The following is an 18,891-nucleotide window of genomic DNA, read 5'->3' on the forward strand; positions in this document are numbered from 1 at the left end:
AGCACCTGGGGTCCCATCTTCATCAGAATACTAAAACATTATGGTAGTAATCCCCCATTTTTGATTAACTGTTAACACTTCCACCCTTTTCTCTGATGTTATTTATTTGAGGATGGACAACAAATTTTGAATAATGTTCTCTAAACAATAGCACATTTATATATTGACCTAATTCTGCTGACATTTCTTAGATTAATTAAAAATGGTTTCTAACCCAAAACATGTCCATCAAACTATAAGTCAATAGTACTAAATAAAATGAAAAAAAAAAAACCATGTAAGTCAAAATCTCCCTACATTTTTATTCTTTCATGGGCATCTATTCCTGAGAAAACATATTTGTCTTAAGTACTTTGCATCCTAAAAGATGGCATGAGAAAAAGAACTGCACATATGAAACAGCATCTCTACAGTGAATTGACCAGTGCTGTAATATTAAAGTGCTGCCTCTGTTCAATTTTTCTGAAAAACACTGACCACTTGGTGAAACAGTGGCATTTGCCTATTTTACTTAGAGCTCTTTTTTTTTTTTGGAATTTGACTGGGTTCTTGGTCATACGAAAAAACCAAAACAACAAAAGTAAGACTTTCATTTTTTCTATCCAAAAGAGAATATTCAAAATGCACTAATATACTGATTGTGACCCTCTAATGAATTCCTTGAATCCTGATCTTACCTTTTTAAACATATTTTAGACTAATTCTAGACTTGCAGAAAAGTTGCAATGGTAACACTGAGAATTCCTTGTGAACCCTTTACCTAGCTTCTCGTCATGTTGATGAGTTATGTAATCATGGCACCTTTGTCAAAATTAAGAAATTAATTTGGGATAACATTATTAACTTAAACCAGATTTTATTCTGATTTCACCAGTTTTTCAACTTATGTCCTTTTTCTGTTCTGGGACCCAATTCAGGATCCCATGTTGAATTGGGAAGCCTTACCTTTTGATCTGTTTCTTCATCTTCATCTTGATAATCATCGCAGAGTGGGCTGGCATTGGCTGCAAAGGTGGGCCCCTGGGAGTAGTACTGAGAACTTCGGTAGCCATCCCGCCTCAGTTTGTCACATTCTACAGAGGATACAGGCCAGGGAGGGGAGAAAGGGCATTAAAAACCAGGATTTGTTTACTTCTCTTTCTTTACCTTTTCTAGTAATATTTGCCTAGATATAAGATTTCAAAGAAATACTATTAATAATGAAAATGATGATAAAAACAACTAAGAGGGGCGCCTGGGTGGCTTAGTCAGTTTAAGCATACAACTCTTGATTTTGGCTCAGGTCATGATCTTAGGGTGGTGAGACAGAGCCCCGCATCGGGCTCCATGCTCAGCATGAAGTCGGCTTGAGATTCTTTCTCTTCCTCTCCCTCTGCTCCTCCCTCACTTGCGTGCTCTCTAACATACATATATACATACATACATACATAAACAGAATCTTAAAAAAGAAAAAAAAACAAAGAATTACTAAAACACTGATTACACATTATATACCCTGTTCATCTATTTTAACGGGATTTCCTTTAGACTTCACAACAGCCCTCTGAGTCAGGTTTAAGGTAATTAAATTATTTGCTCAGTAATGTTATGCAGATAACTAATGGACTCAGAATTTAAACCCAGGGTCTTAATTAGTATAATTTTTGATATACAGCAAATATATAACTCCTCATCAAAAAATACAAGCAATTCTCATGCTATGCTTCTTTCCTAGACTCATCAGCTGGAAGTGACATAAGAAATCATGGATAACAATGACCTCATTTTATTTTTAGTTCTCAACTTAACTTTGATGTCAAACAGGCTATAATCATTGAGTGGAATTTAATGAGGCCAGGTGGCAGTCTGAGACATCTGCCAGTCTACATAGAAATGCCTGGCACCAGAGGGTGGAAGGAAACTAGGAGGAGGGTGCTTGCTTCACAGAGGGGCTGGGGCCACTGGCTGCTTAGAGACTAGTGACTCTCTTCAAGGAGGAACCACCGTGCTAATTACTCGGATCAGTGGGGGCAAGTGCAGCAAGAAAAGTATTGATGGCTTTTTAAAGGCCCAGGAGATTTCCTATTACCCAGACAGCACCTTAGAGAAGCATTTGCCTTGCAAAAGCGTTCACTTACCACAGGGTACCTTTAAATGTCCAGCTTGCTAAAGGAGTATGAAATGTGTTTGGTTTTGGAAGAGTTTACTCTTTGCCCAGCTTGAAAAAACCATGCACCTAATGGCACAGAACTAAAGTAGGGCATCTTCAGAGTGCCTTTGTAACACTAGGATCTATGAATCTCCCTCAGAGAGGAGATGAACAGTCGTTTAAGTGAAAGGATAAAAATTCTCCAACTGGGGGAAAAAAGTCCTTACTCTCCTTTGCTACCTCACAGTGGGAGTGAGTAGAGAGTTTCCGATCCAGAACTGCAAATCAGATTTTTAAAAACCACAGGAAATAGTCATGAGAAGCTTTCAGAATGCCAAACTAACTTTAAAAAATGCATTGCATAATCACAAGACAGCTAATTACTATTACTTCAGTTACTTAGGGGCTAACTAGTTTGTGGGCTCGTCTGTCAACCACTCTTAATATTACGTAAAATGGAAAGATTTTTTTTTTAATTCTGAAATTTCCAGAACACAGCTTATTTTTTAATGAGGAGTTACTCATAATAATATAACCCTTTCCAGTGAGAAATATCTTCCCATTTCTCCAATATTTATGATTTCTCTAAAAAATTTAAATAAAACAGAATTATACTGTCCTACAGAGAGAACATTACATAAAGCATGATTAGTAGTTTTCAGTGTTATGTGAAAAGTTTTGGGTTTCTGTAAATATTTGATTTTATTTTAATTACCTTAAAGTTAGGTTGAAAAAAATACTCACTTTACATTTCATTAAATGTAATTTGGTGTTGCAAATTAACTTTTCTGTGGTCCTATGAACTATAGTCTCCTAAGGACTCAGGGTGAATCCTGTATAACAAACCAATAAAAACTGTTACCACTTTAAAAGGAACATACCTCAACATAATATAGGCCATATGTGAAAAACCCACAGTTAACATCATACTCAATGGTGAAAAACTGACAGTTTTCCCTCCAAGGTCAGGAACAAGACAAGAATGTCCACTTTTATTCAACATAGTACTGGAGGTCCTTGCCACAGCAATCAGACAAGAAAAAGAAATAAAAAGCATCCAAAATGGTAAAGAAGAAGTAAAACTTTCCCTGTTTGCAGAAAACATGGTACTATATATAGAAAGCCCTAAATTCTACACCAAAAAACTACTAGAACTGATAAATGAATTAAGTCACAGGATACAAAATTAATAATCAGAAATCTGTTACAACATTCTATACACTAATGAGGAAGTAGCAGAAAAAGAAATTAAGAAAACAATCCCATTTACAGTGCACCAAAATAGAATAAAATACCTAGGAATAAACTTAATCAAGTTCATGAAAGACCTGTACTCTGAAAACAATAAAACACTGATGAGAGAGTGAAGAGGACACAAACAAATGGAAAGATATTCCATGCTCATGAATTGGGAGAACCAATATTGTTAAAAAAAATAAAAGTCTATACTACCCAAAGCAACCTACAGATTTAATTCATTCCCTTTCAACCAATAGCATTTTTCACAGAACAAATAATCCTAAAATTTGCATGGACCTACAAAAGACCCCAAAGAGCCAAAGCAATCTTGAAAAAGAAGAACAAAACTGGAAGTATCACAATCCCAGATTTCAAGATATACGACAAAGCTCTAGCAATCAAAACAGTATGGTACTGGCACAAAAGGAGACATACAGATCAACGGAACAGGATAGACAGTACAGAAAGAAATCCATACTTTCATGGTCAGTTAATCCTTGACAAAGGAGGCAAGAATATACAATGGGAAAAAGAGTCTCTTTAACAAATGGTGCTGGGAAAACTGGACAGCTACGTGCAAAAGAATGAAACGGGACCACTTTCTTACACCACATGCAAAAATAAACTCAAAATGGATTAAAGACCTAACTGTGAGACCTGAAATCATAAAATTTCTAGAAGAAAACTTCGGCAGCAATTTCTTTGACATTGGCCATAAAAACATTTTTCTAGGTATGTCTCCTCTGGCAAGGGAAAAAATGCAAAATTAAACTTTTGGGAGTACATCAAAATAAAAAGCTTTTGCACAGTGAAGGAAACCATCAACAAAACAAAAAGGCAACCTACTGAATGGGAGATGTTTGTAAATGATATGACTGGTAAGTGGTTAATATCCAAAATATATAAAGAACTTATACAATTCAACAGAAACCCCCAAATATTATCCAATTAAAAATGGGCAGAGGACACATACAGACATTTTTCCAAAGAAGACATAGATGGACAGACACACAGAAAGATGCTCAACATCACTCACCATCAAGAAAATGCAAATCAAAATTACAACGAGATATTACTTCACACCTGTCAGAATGGCTAAAATCAAAACTCAAGAAACAATGAGTGTTGGCAAGGACATGCAGAAAAAGGAACCTGCATGCACTGTTGGTGGGAATGCAAACCGCAAAATGCAAACTGGTGCAGCCACTGTAGAAAACAGCCCCTATATGTGGAATTTAAGAAACAAAACAAATGGGGGTGCCTGGGTGGCTTAGTCATTAAGTGTCTGCCTTTGGCTCGGGTCATGATCCCGGGGTCCTGGGATCGAGCCCTACATTGGGCTCCCTGCCTGGCAGGAGGTCTGCTTCTCCCTCTCCCTTTCCCCCTGCCGTGTTCCCTCTCTCGCTGTCTCTCTCTCTGTCAAATAAATAAATAAAATCTTTAAAAAAAAAAATAAAAGAAAGAAATAATTGAACAAAGAATCAAAGAGAAAAACAAAAAAAACAGACTTAAATATAGAGAACAAACTGGGAGTTGCCAGAGGGGAGATGGGTTGGGATGGGTAAAACAGATGAAGGAATTAAGAGTACATCTATTGTGATGAGCACTGAAGTAATGTACAGAGTTGCTGAATCATTATATTGTACACTTAAAACTAATGTAACACTGTATTTTAATTATACTTGAAATAAAAAATAAAAAATGAAATGCAGTCAGCCACACATTCACACAAAAACAAAAACTGTTACCACTTGTAGCTACTTATAATTCAATTGTTTTCAAATACTTGACAAACAAAACAAAATACAAAGTGAGGGCCCCTTTTATTTACTTTTTAATTTTTTTCAAATATTTTATTTTTAAGTAATCTCTATACCTGATGTAAGGATCGAACTCAACAAGCCCTAGATCAAGAGTTACACACACACTCTACCCACTGAGCCAGCCAGGCCCCTCAAGCCAAGGCCGTTTTAAACTAAGTCAAATTAGTCTTTATCCCTAACTAATTGACCCTATAAGGAGTGTAAGTTTAAAATGACAACATTTTAAAATATTGAAAATCTTTTTACATACTGGGAGCAGTTACCATGTGAGGTTGTGTTTTGAAATGATTCCTTGCTAGAAAATAAGGAGGGGCTGCTGGGCTGGATCATCTCTAAAGGTGATATTAGTTCTGATGTTTCTGGCAATATTAAAAATAGCTAAAATGACTTGATACATGTTAAGTCTTAAAAGACCAAAATGTTGCAAATTATCCATAAAACTATGAAAAATCTGGCAATTGTCAGTACTTCTTCCATCACCTTTTGAGTCTAGTTTAAAAGACAATGCCTCTTTTTTCCACAATGAAGCTTGATCACAGGAATGTTTAAAATAGTACTATGTCCATGAAATAAGATGCTGGGTCTAAGATGAAAAGTAGGCAGCATACATTTATGGTGGATGACCATTTTCTGAAATCTAGTACAGTCATCAAATTCCATTGTCTCTTATCTTATTCCAACTCTAGGGAAAATCTAGGAAAATCTCTTGTCAAGTTCCAACAGCTCTCAGTTTCTAAAACCATGGCTTTGTTCATTAAACGGGAGTTTGTCTGAAGAGTGAGATATAAGTAGGTGCAAGCCATCACGAATAAACAAAGACTTTTCCAACACTACACTGAGAGTAACTGCAAGGCAAAGCATAATTTAAAGCCAGTTATGGCAGCAGCTACAGGCTAGAAACGAGATACTCAGTGTAACAGAAGATTATACTCCTCTTGCAACAGAAATTTGGAGTAAAACCGAGCTATTGTTCTCACAGTCCTGCTTGGATAAAGGTATCACTGTTCGTTGTGTCCTCTGGTTTCCCAACCACAAATTTCCTCCTCTTCCCTGTCATGTCAAACTATTTTCTTTAGCACAAGAACAGTGGGTAAACATTCCTTGGTAGACCAAAGTTTTAAATATAGAAGAAAAAAAAACAATGTCATACCGCTGGATGGTGATCTAACCATCTTCTGAATTTAAACTTGCCTTGGCCTCCAAACCTTCATGCATTTGGCTATTCGTTAGGCTTTTCATGTTAATATGTTAGACATGTTAAGAGAGTCTACTCCAGGATGCTTTAAAGAGTTATTTTCAAAATAATTTTCTCTGCTGGAAATCCTTGATAAATTTCCACTTTCCATGTTTTGCTTTTAAATTTACTGAATCAATCAAAATGAACTAGAATACGTGGCAGTTACAAACAGTTCCAAAACCTCAGTGACTTAAGAAACTAGAGGAATCTTTGCCGCACATTCTCCTGGTACAAGCAGAACTAGCAGGGGCCTGCCAGCCACAGTCCCTTGGGAACCAGAAAGAGGGAAGGACCTGTGCTAACTGCTCACACGGCAGCACGATGGGAATGTGGTGCCTCCCGAACCTTCTGCCTGAAATAACCCCTGGTGTCCTGAGTCCCATTTCTTTGGACAAAACAAGCCATATGACCATATCTAACTACAGACGGGACAAGAAAGGACAACCCTACCTCATGAGCAAGGGGGAAAATGCGACTATTCAAAACTGCTCCAATGACTCTTCCAAACGGAGAGCCAACACTGAATTGAAGACTTTCCAGATCCTCAGTACACTTATTTAATGTTTACTTCCAATCCTTCTTGAATGAGGTCGAGAGGCTTTTGATGTGGAATTTGCAAGGGCAATGAAAAGCTACTCTCTGCGTTGTTGGAACAGGGAGTTAATCATTGGGGAGGACTCCACACGGAGGAGCAGTTGAGTGTCTGGAATCAAGATGGACCCAGCTCCACTCTCTACCTGTGAGGTCTAGGGGACAACATTTTAACCTGCTGGAAATTCAGATTCCACCTCTGTTAAGGCTGGGACATTACTCCATATGGGAAGCTGTCATGAGACAAATATTTCAACAAGTACTTCTGAGTGCTCTGTTCTCTGAAGAACTGCGCGACTCTGGGCTTCAGGGACTCATGTCTAAGGTCCTGAGTTACCCTCTGTGGTGGGAAAGGCAGGATGTGGTAACGGCTCTCAGCAGACAAAGCAGTCACTGTTGCATAGGACCTGTGATGAGGGGCTCCGGACGAATACAGCACTGTTCCGACTGGCACTTCACACACACGCGGAGTCACTTCCTCCTCACAATGACCCGGAGAGATGTGGACTTTGCTGTTCCACATTCTGCATACAAAAACTTTGAGAAGCAAAAAGAAACTTGCTCCAAGTGACAGAGCCAACATCAGAATCAGGCACTCTGGCCCCAGAACTGGCGATCTTTCTCCTGAAGTTAACAACTCACAGCCGACTACAGTGCTGTGGTGAGCAACTACCCCCCTCCACTCCTCTTGGGACCACACTTAATGTATAAAAGAACACTAGCCTTTATCTAGCAAATCAATGCTTTTGGTTTGGGGGTTTAGTGCCCTTAAGATCTTTCCTAGAAAGAAAAGAGGTTAAGCTAGCTCTATTACAGTTTTTTTTCCCTCTACATTTACATTTTCATTAAAAAAATGAGTATGGGGCGCCTGGGTGGCTCAGTCAGTTAAGCGGCTGCCTTCGGCTCAGGTCATGATCCCAGGGTCCTGGGATCGAGCCTCGCATCGGGCTCCCTGCTCAGCGGGGAGCCTGCTTCTCCCTCTCCCACTCCCCCTGCTTGTGTTCCCTCTCTCGCTGTGTCTCTCTCTGTCAAATAAATAAATAAAATCTTAAAAAAAAAAAAAAAAAAAGAAAGAATAGCAAAGAGAAGGAGTGGGAGGTAAGGTAGCATCTACTGGCAAAGAGGCAGAATCAGAGTTACAAAAAGTCCTTAGTTCCTAAGCCAATTCTTTCTCCTCGGTAGCTCATGTATTATGACTCCAAGGCAAAGCATCCCCATTCCAGATTTAACCATTAATTCACAAATATTTATGAAGCATCTACCACCTGCCAAGTACTCTGAGAGGCACAGAAGCTTCTACAGGGAACAGAACAAAAATTCCTGTCCTCGTGGAGCTTATGTTCTAATGAAAGCACAGACAACAAACAGAAAAAAACAGTAAACTATGTAGTATGTTAGAAGGTCCTAAGTGCTAAGAGAAAAACAAAGCGAAGAAAGGAACAGGGAATGGCATTTGGAGAGGGCCTCACTGAGTGATATCTGAGCAAGGAAAGTAGGTTCCCATCACCCTGAGAAAGAGCTAGAGAAAAGTTTGGGGTGAGAATAGTAGGAGATGCAGCTGGACAGGTAAAGGAGGGACTGACTACTTAGGGCCTTGAGGGTTGGAAGGACTCTGGCTTCCATCATGAAGCTGAGGGACAGCCTGTGGGGACTTGGAGCAGAGAAGTGACATGATCTCACTTGCATTTATCACCTTCTTCCTGCCTACCCACTTCCCTAAGATGCTAGGACTCAGCTGAAAACTACCCAGACACATAAATTCCAAATAAACCACAACAGGAGTTTGACTGTTACCTAAAGGAGGAGAAAGCCAATCATTCAGTGATGCTAGTACAAGTTACATGGACATTTTTACCACTGCCTGGTATAACTCGCCAAGAGGGGAAGGAATGATAAAGAAAGAATCTGAAACAAGTGCTGCCGTAGTAAAAGCCAGAAGGATCAATTAAGAAGGTAATTTGTCATTCTTCTGGTCCTATGGGTAGTGTTGGGTGTGTGCAGGTATGAACTGCTGGGAAAACTGTAAGCACAATTTTGGCATTTCACAACAGCAGAGCATTCCTGATGCACCGTATTTTACAATCTGAATGTGGTTTCTTTTTAACAGTATTAAATCTTTCATAATCCTCCTACTGTAATTCAAGGTCATTGAAATTGGGAGGACTCCACTTCCAAAATTAATTATAAAAATAATGGTCGTAAGGTGCTGCTTCAGTGAGAATGTCCTATGATGAACCATAGTCTAAAAAAAGTCCTTTTTTCAGATCACTGATTTTTAATGTCATTACCACTGACACTAAATAAATGAATTATTTTCTAAGCTGAAAGCCCTTGGCCATCATTATTTGATTTGTGTTTTAAGTATTTCTGTAGGAACTGAAGGAGAACAGATCTTATCTGTGTCTTATGGATTATGAAACCCAGGTCTAAAGTTTCTGGAAGGTCCAGGTTTTCAAACTTCTATCCCAGTTACTTATCCACCAGATTATCAACAACAGGGTAAAAGGCCAGTTCTATTATATATCTTTTTCCAGGAACAGAGCACTGAGAACACATAAGACTATAAACATGTATGCTAAGAAAATCAGTTCTAGTCCAACAGCTGTATTGGGTATTATACAGCTAATTTAATTTGAACTTTCAAGTAACTACATAGAAAAACTTTCCTGCACTTAAATATTACGCTTTGTAAACATTACAGAATTTATTTTCTTAAGATAATTAAAACAAAATGCATTTTAAAACAGAAGGGATTTACCTTCTAGGTCATTAATTTATTGGGTTTGGCAACACTGAGAAAAAATCATTCCCATACTGTGGTTTGGATTCTGCCTTGCCAATCAGGCATATTGGATGTTCCCAAAATACATTTGGATTTTCTTGCAAATTCTTCAAAACAGCTGAACTTCAATTTATTTAAACAGTTTTTAAGAATCAAAAATTGGAATAATTAAGAGATTATAGACGTTCAAACGTTTTTAAGTTCCTTGGTTATTTGTAGCCTACCAAGTGAGCTGAAAAGCTGTGTTAAATCTTAAAGACACCGTGAATTTAATATAGATCTTGGATATTGATATGGATATTTTCCTAGATAATTTGATAGCAATTTTAAGTGACAGATTTCAAATTAACATGCTCTTTGGTTTAATATTAGGCTAATGACTGGTTCTTTCCTCCTCTCCCCTCTTTAGAGTAAAAGTGTTTATGTAGTTATACAGTAATACTTATAATGGCATAAAAGCATATTATTTATATATGAAGTAGTAAACTCAAATTTATCTTCCAACAAATGCATAGTTGGGCCCTAAGATCACTTCTTCGCCAATCATCACTTCAATGATACTTAGAATCCAAAGCACCATAAAACATAAAAGGATAAAGAATAAATATATGGCTTTAATGACTAAGCCCAAGCCCCTCTAAAGTTCGGAAAGCAAATGTCTCCTCTCTTAATGGTGCTTGTACAACAAAATGTTCCAGGTGCTAGAGAATTGGCTTAACTGGGTAAGAAAGAAAGAAGGCCAATCAGAAAGTATGCCAACTGTTACCCAAGTGTCAAGGAAAAGGGAGCTCCCCTGAAGGGAATGAGTTTCAATTTGCTTAAGTCACCTTCTGCTAACAGCCAGAGAAGAATAGCAGCAGTCCAGAGCTCAAACTCTGAGAGTGAACAGCTGTATGTTCAAATCCTAGCTTGCAATGAGCTAGTGGAGCTGAAGGACTACTTCCAACTTTCAAGGGGCTTACAGCTTAGCTGACTGATAAACAAGCTCACATGACAATTGACAGAGCCATAGTTTTCCATATTAAGGTGCCTCAGAATCCCCTGGAGGGCTTCTTGAACCCATTGCTCGCCCACTCCCAGAGTGTTTGATTCAGCAGGTCTGGGGTGGGGCCAGAGAACTTGCATTTCTAGTAAATTTCCAAGTGATGCTAATGCTGCTGGTCTGGGAGCCACAGTATGAGAAAAGAGGGAAATAGAATTAGGATGGGTTGACATTTCCCACATATTCCAAGTGAGAAGGCCCGAGGGAAAAAGAGGGTTGATCTCTCTTATTCTGTCACAAATGATCCACACTCACTAACAGAGTAACTTCAGAGGACACCAGGAAACAAAGGATGAAGAAGAATTTAGTTTATGGGTAGGGGTCAATGTAGAGGGGAGAAATGCTCTCTCTGGTACTACTTTTAGTTCCTAAAGAATACTATTTTGTTGCAGAAAAAGCTTTAACTTTGCTACTGCGGAAATGCCTTGCCTGTCAAGCCTCCTTTAAAATGCTCAGGGAGTTCTTGCTTTTAACATCCCACTTAACATTCCACTTGAGCTCCAACTGAGGAGGAAGCTTCCTGATCCAGGCCAGCACCAGCTCTCCCCGGATTACTGTGGTAATCACCACCCAGTCTCCTGCTTCCACCCCAGCCCCCTTGCGGTGAACTTTCAACACAGAACCCGACTGAGCCACTTAAAAAAAACGATGCATCAGACTAGGTCACTCCTGAGTTCAAACCTTTGCAACGGCTTCCCAGGCCCTGAAAGTGAAAGCCAACGTCCTCCTAATGGCTTCTAAGCCCTGCATGATCTCACTCTGTGCGGGTGGCTAGCAGGTGCTCAGTGAGGTCGTTAAGTGAATGAATGATCAGTACTTGAAAGCGTACTGTGATTATATGATAGGGGCGCCGTCCCTTTCCTCTCCCCTGTGAACTTTATCCTTGAACACGCTTTCCACCTTAATAAACCCAAGGCATATGACCTGCCTCGTCTATACTGGCCACGTCATCAGTGTTTATTAAGCACAGCTGGGAGTACGGGCTGGGGCCAGCATCAATACAGAATTCAATGGGGGAGGGGCCCCAATCATATGGTAAGGAAATAAGAAGATGAGGAAAAAACAGGTAGGAAGGAAATGAAGTATGGAAGATGATGTCCAGTGCTCAGTCAGGGTTATCTATCCAAGGAAATTTAGTCTCAGTAGAATTTCAGGGAAACTGATCAAATCCAGTATTTACAACTAACTGTATTACGGATAACACCCAAAAGATTTCTGGTCAGATAGAACCAGAGAAAGCTCCCAGAAGTTTTGGGTAGGATTAAGGCAGAAGACAAGAGATGGTGATGGAATGGATGCCTTTGAAATGGACAGGTTTCTTTGCCAAGGGAGGGGGAAAATCAATGACAAGCAGATTGCAGAATTCATCTGCTTAAATATTTAACACAATTCCAAATGACTCCTCATTTCAATCTACATAGTGGGTTTGGGGAAATAAAGCGATCAGGATTGGGAAGGTGGAGTACCACATAGAGAAAATGCACTATGAACTGTGTCATCAGCTCAAAGTCAAACAGGAAATGACTTTGTGACGAATGTATAAACATGTATTGGAAATAACTGCCCCGCTCCCAATCCTAGGACCAACGTCTCCCTCCTGACATTAAACACCATAGGCAATTTCCCTTTATGTGGAAGGGTTTTAAAAAGGTCATTTTGACTAATATCGTCCCTCTGTGGTTAATTTCTATGAGAGTGGAATTAAAACCTCCAAAAGACTAGGAATTAAATATTAAAACTTAAGCAGTTGGATAAAACTGTTAGCTTTATTTTTCATTGCAAACCATGGAGAGATTTACTCGTAAAGGTGATTTGCTATTGTAGAAAACTAGTTTTTAACACTTCTTCTCTTCACATACCCAAATTAATTCAAGGAGACTCAAAACACTGAATCTGATTGAAACTAAGGTGAACACTTTCTGGTGCCCATGATTAATGGGAGTGTGTGAAGAGTTTGCCAATTCTGGTGGAGTGGCACCAGAGCGCAGCCAAATGGGAGGTGATCTCATTTCACTTCAGAATGAGAAAGCCCTATCACTGGCCATAGTGGAGCATCACCAAGGTTACTCAATATCAAATAGCTGCAAAGATTCTAAACCAACACCAGAGACTTCAGTTGTACAGAGAGTGATAACAAACCTTATCCACAGTGCCTTCAATGTAGCATTTTTATGCTGCACTGAGTGAAATATAGAGGCCACTCAAGTTACTCACTTTATCAGGAATTAAAATAGAATTGCTGGAACAGCAGACTAGCCGTGGACACAAAAACAAAACAAAAAGCCTTTTGTTGAAACAATCCCTAGTGCTCTGTTAAGACCTGGATCATTTAAATGACTGTCTTTGCTATTCTATCTTTTGTGTGTTGCTTACCATTAAAAAAAAAGGCAACATGTCTCTTAACCTAGTGAAAAAGCAATGATTGTTCACTTTCCCTTCCTCTTGCATCGGACCTCCCACTCACGGGTGAATTACTCTTTCGGCCTTACCGCACTCGGGACAGTATTATAAAAAATTTCCTGAGCCCTCAAATCCAACAAGAGATGTTAAACAATCTCTTTTGTCTGTCATTTCCATTCTGTTAATTCCTCATTTTTGTCTCTGCTCTTCTCTTTCCTCAAGAGAGAACTTGATCCATTGTTTCATCAGGTTGGGCAACTTTCCTTAAGGACAAAAATTCCAAAAGAAGTTTAATGAAATACCAAACATAAACAAAACAAAACAAAACAAAACAAAAACAACTTTTAATAACGTATAACACGAACATTTGTTTTGAAAAGTCAACCTCATTAAATTCACAAGCACTGAACAAGAGCACCAAATGAAGCCATTCTTCTTACCAAAGCCATAGCAATAGAGTGGGGGCCACATTTCTGTTAAGCCCCTGACACCATCTAATGAACAACTTTACCATTTCTTTTGTTCCATCTCAAAGCTTTTCCCAATTCTCTGTCTAGGAGACACAGGTGGAAACCTGCCCTCCACCTGTGCCCCTGAGTTCACTGCCTATTGCTTCCTGCCTCCTCAGGGAACATCCTCCCCATTCTCTCTTGGTATCTGTGATCTTTCCCCCTCCTCGTGGACTCCTTTTGTCTAAACCATGTTTTAATTGGCTCTAGTTTTTAAAACAAGTAGTAATATTACCTCTATCTTGCCACACCTCAAAATATTTTCCCCTTGTTTTGCTGACATCAATTTATTCTACTTCCTTGTTTCTCAAAATACTACTTGTATTATTTTTCTGCTTATAAAAATAATTCTTCTCTCATGAAATCTGGCTTCTTACATCCAAAGCCTTCCTTGACACTCCTCTTTTGAAGGTCACCAATGGCGGCCTAATGACCAGTTTAGTAGCTTTTCTTCAGACTCTCTTGCCATCTGCAAGCCTCATGACGACTGCCCATCCTGACTTTCTTCTTCCCCAACTATTCTTTTGCCAACTTCTCCTTTCCAGCCCCCTAAAATAAGGCCTTCCGGGCTCAACCTTGTGCTCTCGCCATCCTCCATCTCCTCACTCCTGCATTTTCACCCCTTGTGCTGTGGCTTCGGCCCTCACCTCTCTCCTGAGTTCTAGGTGACCTTTCCAGGACCCCTACAAACACAAGAGTGTTTAGAGTCCACTGAAATACGAAACATAGAAAAAGAGCTTTTCATAACATTACCATTTGTCTCTGAAAAGTCAACATCATTAAGTTAAGCACCAGACTGTGTGCTGGAGTTTGCACAAATGACCAGGTCCTGCTCCCGACGGTCTTGCTGTCCAGGGAGATAAATGAGTAAACACAATTACGAAGCACAGACTAAGCAGTTTAATGGAGGCCTGAAAGGTTTTGTGGGAATGTATGGGAAAGTGTAGAAGGCGTGCCCGAGCCTGCCCTGGAAAGTCCAGGAAAACCTCATGGGGTTCTCAGACACCCACAAGATGACTCCTCCAGGGAAAGGGCGTCGGTCAGGTGTAAAAGATTATGATACGGTAGGAAGAAGGACGAGACCAGGACACGCAGCGGTACCGTAAGAGCATGGGTGGAGGGGTAGGAGGCATGAGGCTAGACAAACAGGAGGCAGATCAAGAAGGTTCTTAGATGTTAAGGAGCTCTGTGAGAGGAGCTCTTCGGGAATTTTTAACAAGGGAGAGGCATAATCAGATGTTTAAAGGTAACACCCAGGAGCAGGGGTGCGGCTCAGTGATACCACTCTCATCAACCTTGTTACTCACACATACATCTTATCTCTCTGGCCAGCTTTAAGCGTCTGGGGAAAGCAGCAACGTCATTCCTCTTTGACTCAGCCACAATATCCAGCCCAGTGCTTCACCTGCAGGATGCACTTTTTAGAAAAATTTTATGGCAACACAAACTTAGATTGTAGATAACCCAGTTTGTCAGGACATACGCTTAGCAGTAAGTTCTATCCTGGTGTCAAAAAAACTTCACACGTGTCACCCTTACGCAGCTAAGTACTAAGAGGTCAATCAGAATTTTGAGCTCAGAAGGGAACTTAGACATCATTGCTTTCCAGAGCAGGAGGCCAAGGACAAAAATGGGATACAATTTTCCAACATCCCACAGACTACTGGTGGCACTGGAATCAAATTCTGGCCTCGCATCTCATTTTCTTGACTAGTTAATGACAACTGAACAAAATGTCAATGCTGCTATGTTCTAGGAAAGATGAGACAATATCTTCCCTATCTCTGTTGAGTGGCTTTTTCCCCAACTTAATTCTAGATTCTAGACCTATTTTTATTTAAACTAGAAACTAAGTTAAAATTCTATATGAATGAGTCTAAGTAATTAAACGTTTCTTACTTATAAAATATTAAAAATAACCTTCCTTTAAACAGTGATACTTCGGGCGCCTGGGTGGCTCAGTTGGTTAAGCGACTGCCTTCGGCTCAGGTCATGATCCTGGAGTCCCGGGATCGAGTCCCACATCAGGCTCCCTGCTCAGTGGGGAGTCTGCTTCTCCCTCTGACCCTCTTCCCTCTCGTGCTATCTCTCATTCTCTCTCACTCAAATAAATAAATGAAATTTAAAAAAATAAAAAAATAAATAAACAGTGATACTTCCCCTCCTCCTTCTACCTATCAATTTTACCTAAGGATTCTTCAGGAAGAGCACAAGTAATGACCAGGCAAAGAGCGCTAAATCATTGGTCCCCTTCTTTTTCCCTTATCCCTTCTAAAAATCTGTGCCTAAAGTCCACTGAGGTACTAATGACCTATTATAGTCCTAAAAATATACACCAAATACCATTAGAATGAAATAGTTATAGATACTTGACACACCCGATGTCCCAAGATGTAGCTTCCCTCCTTTATTCTCTTAAACCTACTAGAGTTTCAATGACATCAGGACTGAATGAAGAGATTTCCAGAGCAAAAGTGAAGCTCCACCTTTAGGCATCCACAAGCTAATCTGCATTCCCTAAGTGAAAAGGCTAACAAAACCAAACCTGCCCTGGGCCTTTAGATTCCAGTGAGCCCTTGTCCCTATGACCTTTCTGAAAGTTGATGGCAGGCATCAAAGCATCAGAGCATCTCCTCTGCCCTCGGGATATGAGATCCAAACAGACAGGTGTGGGCTGAGCAAGAAATCTGATTTCAAATCCCGACCTGGTCATCTATCAACTGCAAAGTAGCTATAAACTAATCCCTTCACTTCCGTGGGCTTTGGTTTACTTATCTACAAAATGAAAAGGGAGTTTATTAATCAGAGGATGTGGGAGGAGGTCCCTTCCAGCTCTAGCAATCTAGGCTTTTTCAGAGGTTGATGGTGGGTGGGAGGAAAAAGTCACCTTGCTTATGTGGATGAAATGAACCTGTCAAGTGTCTGTGGCTATCCTTGTCATCTGACGATGTTTCTGGTTCTGTTCCTCTCTCCTTCCGCCCCACAGCATATCTCTGGAGCATAACGGGTAGAAGGGAAAGGATCAGCTAAATCAGGATAGCCATTTGGGAAAGAGGGCTAAGATTTATAAAATCGTATCTGTATTCCATTGCACTTAAATTAAAATGCACCCTTCCCTTCACAAACACTGCTTCCAATTTAAGGGTCAGGTACTTTGAGATACTTTACAAAAGTAAGTTCATTTTATTCCCATGAACACAGATATGATGATATTTATTTTACAGATGAGAAAACAAGGTCAAATTGTCAAAGAAATAAAACTCAAAATTAAACTCAAATCATAACAGGCAGGATTTGAACCCGTATGTGACCCATGCTCTAAGTAAGAACAATTAAGAGGTGTCTGGAGTTTAGGTCATATTCTACTTTTTGACCAGGATAATGGTTCTATTGATATCTGCTTTATAATTACTTATTAAAATGTACAATGTCTTAGGTATTTGTGTTATATATCATAATTTTTAAAAAGTGACAAAGAAGAAAAAGAATTCAATGTTTAGCACAGGTGGGCAAAGCAGGTGTTCATCTTGAGTATGTCCAAGGCAGTTTGCAGATGGATCATTCCAGGAGAGAGAGCTCTCGGTCAACATCCACAAGGTCGTACCTACAAAGGCATCTCCCAAACAGTCCTGTGAAAAGTGCCACAGGACTCCCAAGAGGCGCATCTACAGCCAAAACCATAGGACCCATGTGCCCAAGGCAGACAGATAAGATAGCCAAGTCACCTCATCAAATCCAGAGAGAATCCTGCAACCATTCCCAGAACAGACTTATCTGTCTAAGCCGAAGGTGAACTAGGAGGCTTCCTGACATAAAAGGTAGATGCAGTGACCCTTAGATAAAGTCAGTATGTCAGGAACGGTCAGAGGAACCTGTCTGAAACTACTTGGAAAACTTGTCCATAATTTTAAGAAAGGTGTACCATTCTCCAGCATCAAACAGGTTGGTGAACATACATGCACACACACACAAAAAAACTGCTGTTTTTAACCGGTTGGTACAGTCATTTCTTCACATTGTAAATCCTCAATTCCTGTAATAAATATAATGCACTGACTGTGAATTAACACAGGCCAGATTCACCATTCCTGCCTGTGTTCACACTTCTAATTCTAGAGCCACAGAGCGGGCTGACCTGCTAAAATGTATTTCTTCAGGAAGGATAGCTGTGACTAGAGAACACTTTCGATACAACAACAGATGCTCTGTGAACTAATTCTGGCAGGAGTGGACATGGACACAGTAACTAAATTGCCTGTTAAATATACTGTGAGAAATTGTGTTTTTCTCTCTCCCAGGTTGGGCTTTTGGGGGATGGAGGCTTGAAAATAACATGTCTTTATTTCAGCCTTCAATATGCTCATCATTGTCGAATGAGGTCTACAGTTCTGAAGAAATAAAATCTGAACCTTTCATTCAGCCTAACTGTGCCCACCCCCATCCCTCAACTCCCATTTAATGTGGCCCTTTGACTAATGCTAAAAATTATCCAGATAGATATTTAGTTAGATAAAGGTTGCCCATCATCACATCTAACTCAGATGAAGTTCATGAACGGTTCAAACAACTATGGAGATTAAAAGGGTAGAATTCTTCAGGAAATTCAGTTAAAAGATAATGGGATCCATCTTCAGAAATTAACTATTCACTGTCAGCCAGATGTCCTGTTGAGCCAAATATCAAAATACTATTTTTAAATCTAGGTACATGTTTGTCTTGTCATTAGCAGTAAATCATTACCTACATCTCTAGTAACAAATCAACAAAATCAAGTCATTTGGTCTAAGAGCATGGTCACCAAATTCTATCAAATTCTCCAGAGATTAGCCAACAACAAATACAAAAGATCTCTGCTCTATTTGGACCAGAATAGAGTAGACTTGCACATAAAAGACCCCTGCTGCAGGCATTCCATATGCCACACGGTGCCCACCTCCTCTTTAATGGCGGGATGAGAGCATGGGCAAGTGGTGGTGGCGGGGGTGGGGGGGGTCTCCCAATGCTTTTCTTTTCCAGCTGACTGAGCTCTCTACCTGCCCACTGTACACCATACACATCTCCATTACACCATTGTCTATTTACTTCAATCTTGACACAAAGTAGCAAGCTCAGCTCTTTAAAGTTAGGGACCATGAACTTT

At 39.8% G+C, this 18,891-nt stretch overlaps 1 protein-coding gene across 2 annotated transcripts in view; it reads right to left on the reverse strand.

Annotated features, from left to right (window-relative positions):
• NHSL1 (NHS like 1) overlaps window positions 1-18,891 on the reverse strand; it is a 103,753-nt gene that overhangs the window by 39,260 nt on the left and 45,602 nt on the right. For both annotated transcript variants that reach the window (XM_034990775.1, XM_034990776.1), the window contains exon 3: window positions 946-1,073. In XM_034990775.1, coding sequence (XP_034846666.1) covers window positions 946-1,073 — 128 coding nt within the window. The remainder of the gene's footprint in view (window positions 1-945; window positions 1,074-18,891) is intronic.

This window comes from Mirounga leonina, unplaced genomic scaffold (genome assembly GCF_011800145.1).
Source record: "Mirounga leonina isolate KUSES-001 unplaced genomic scaffold, KU_Mleo_1.0 Mir_53, whole genome shotgun sequence".
Taxonomy (NCBI): Eukaryota; Metazoa; Chordata; class Mammalia; order Carnivora; family Phocidae; genus Mirounga; species Mirounga leonina.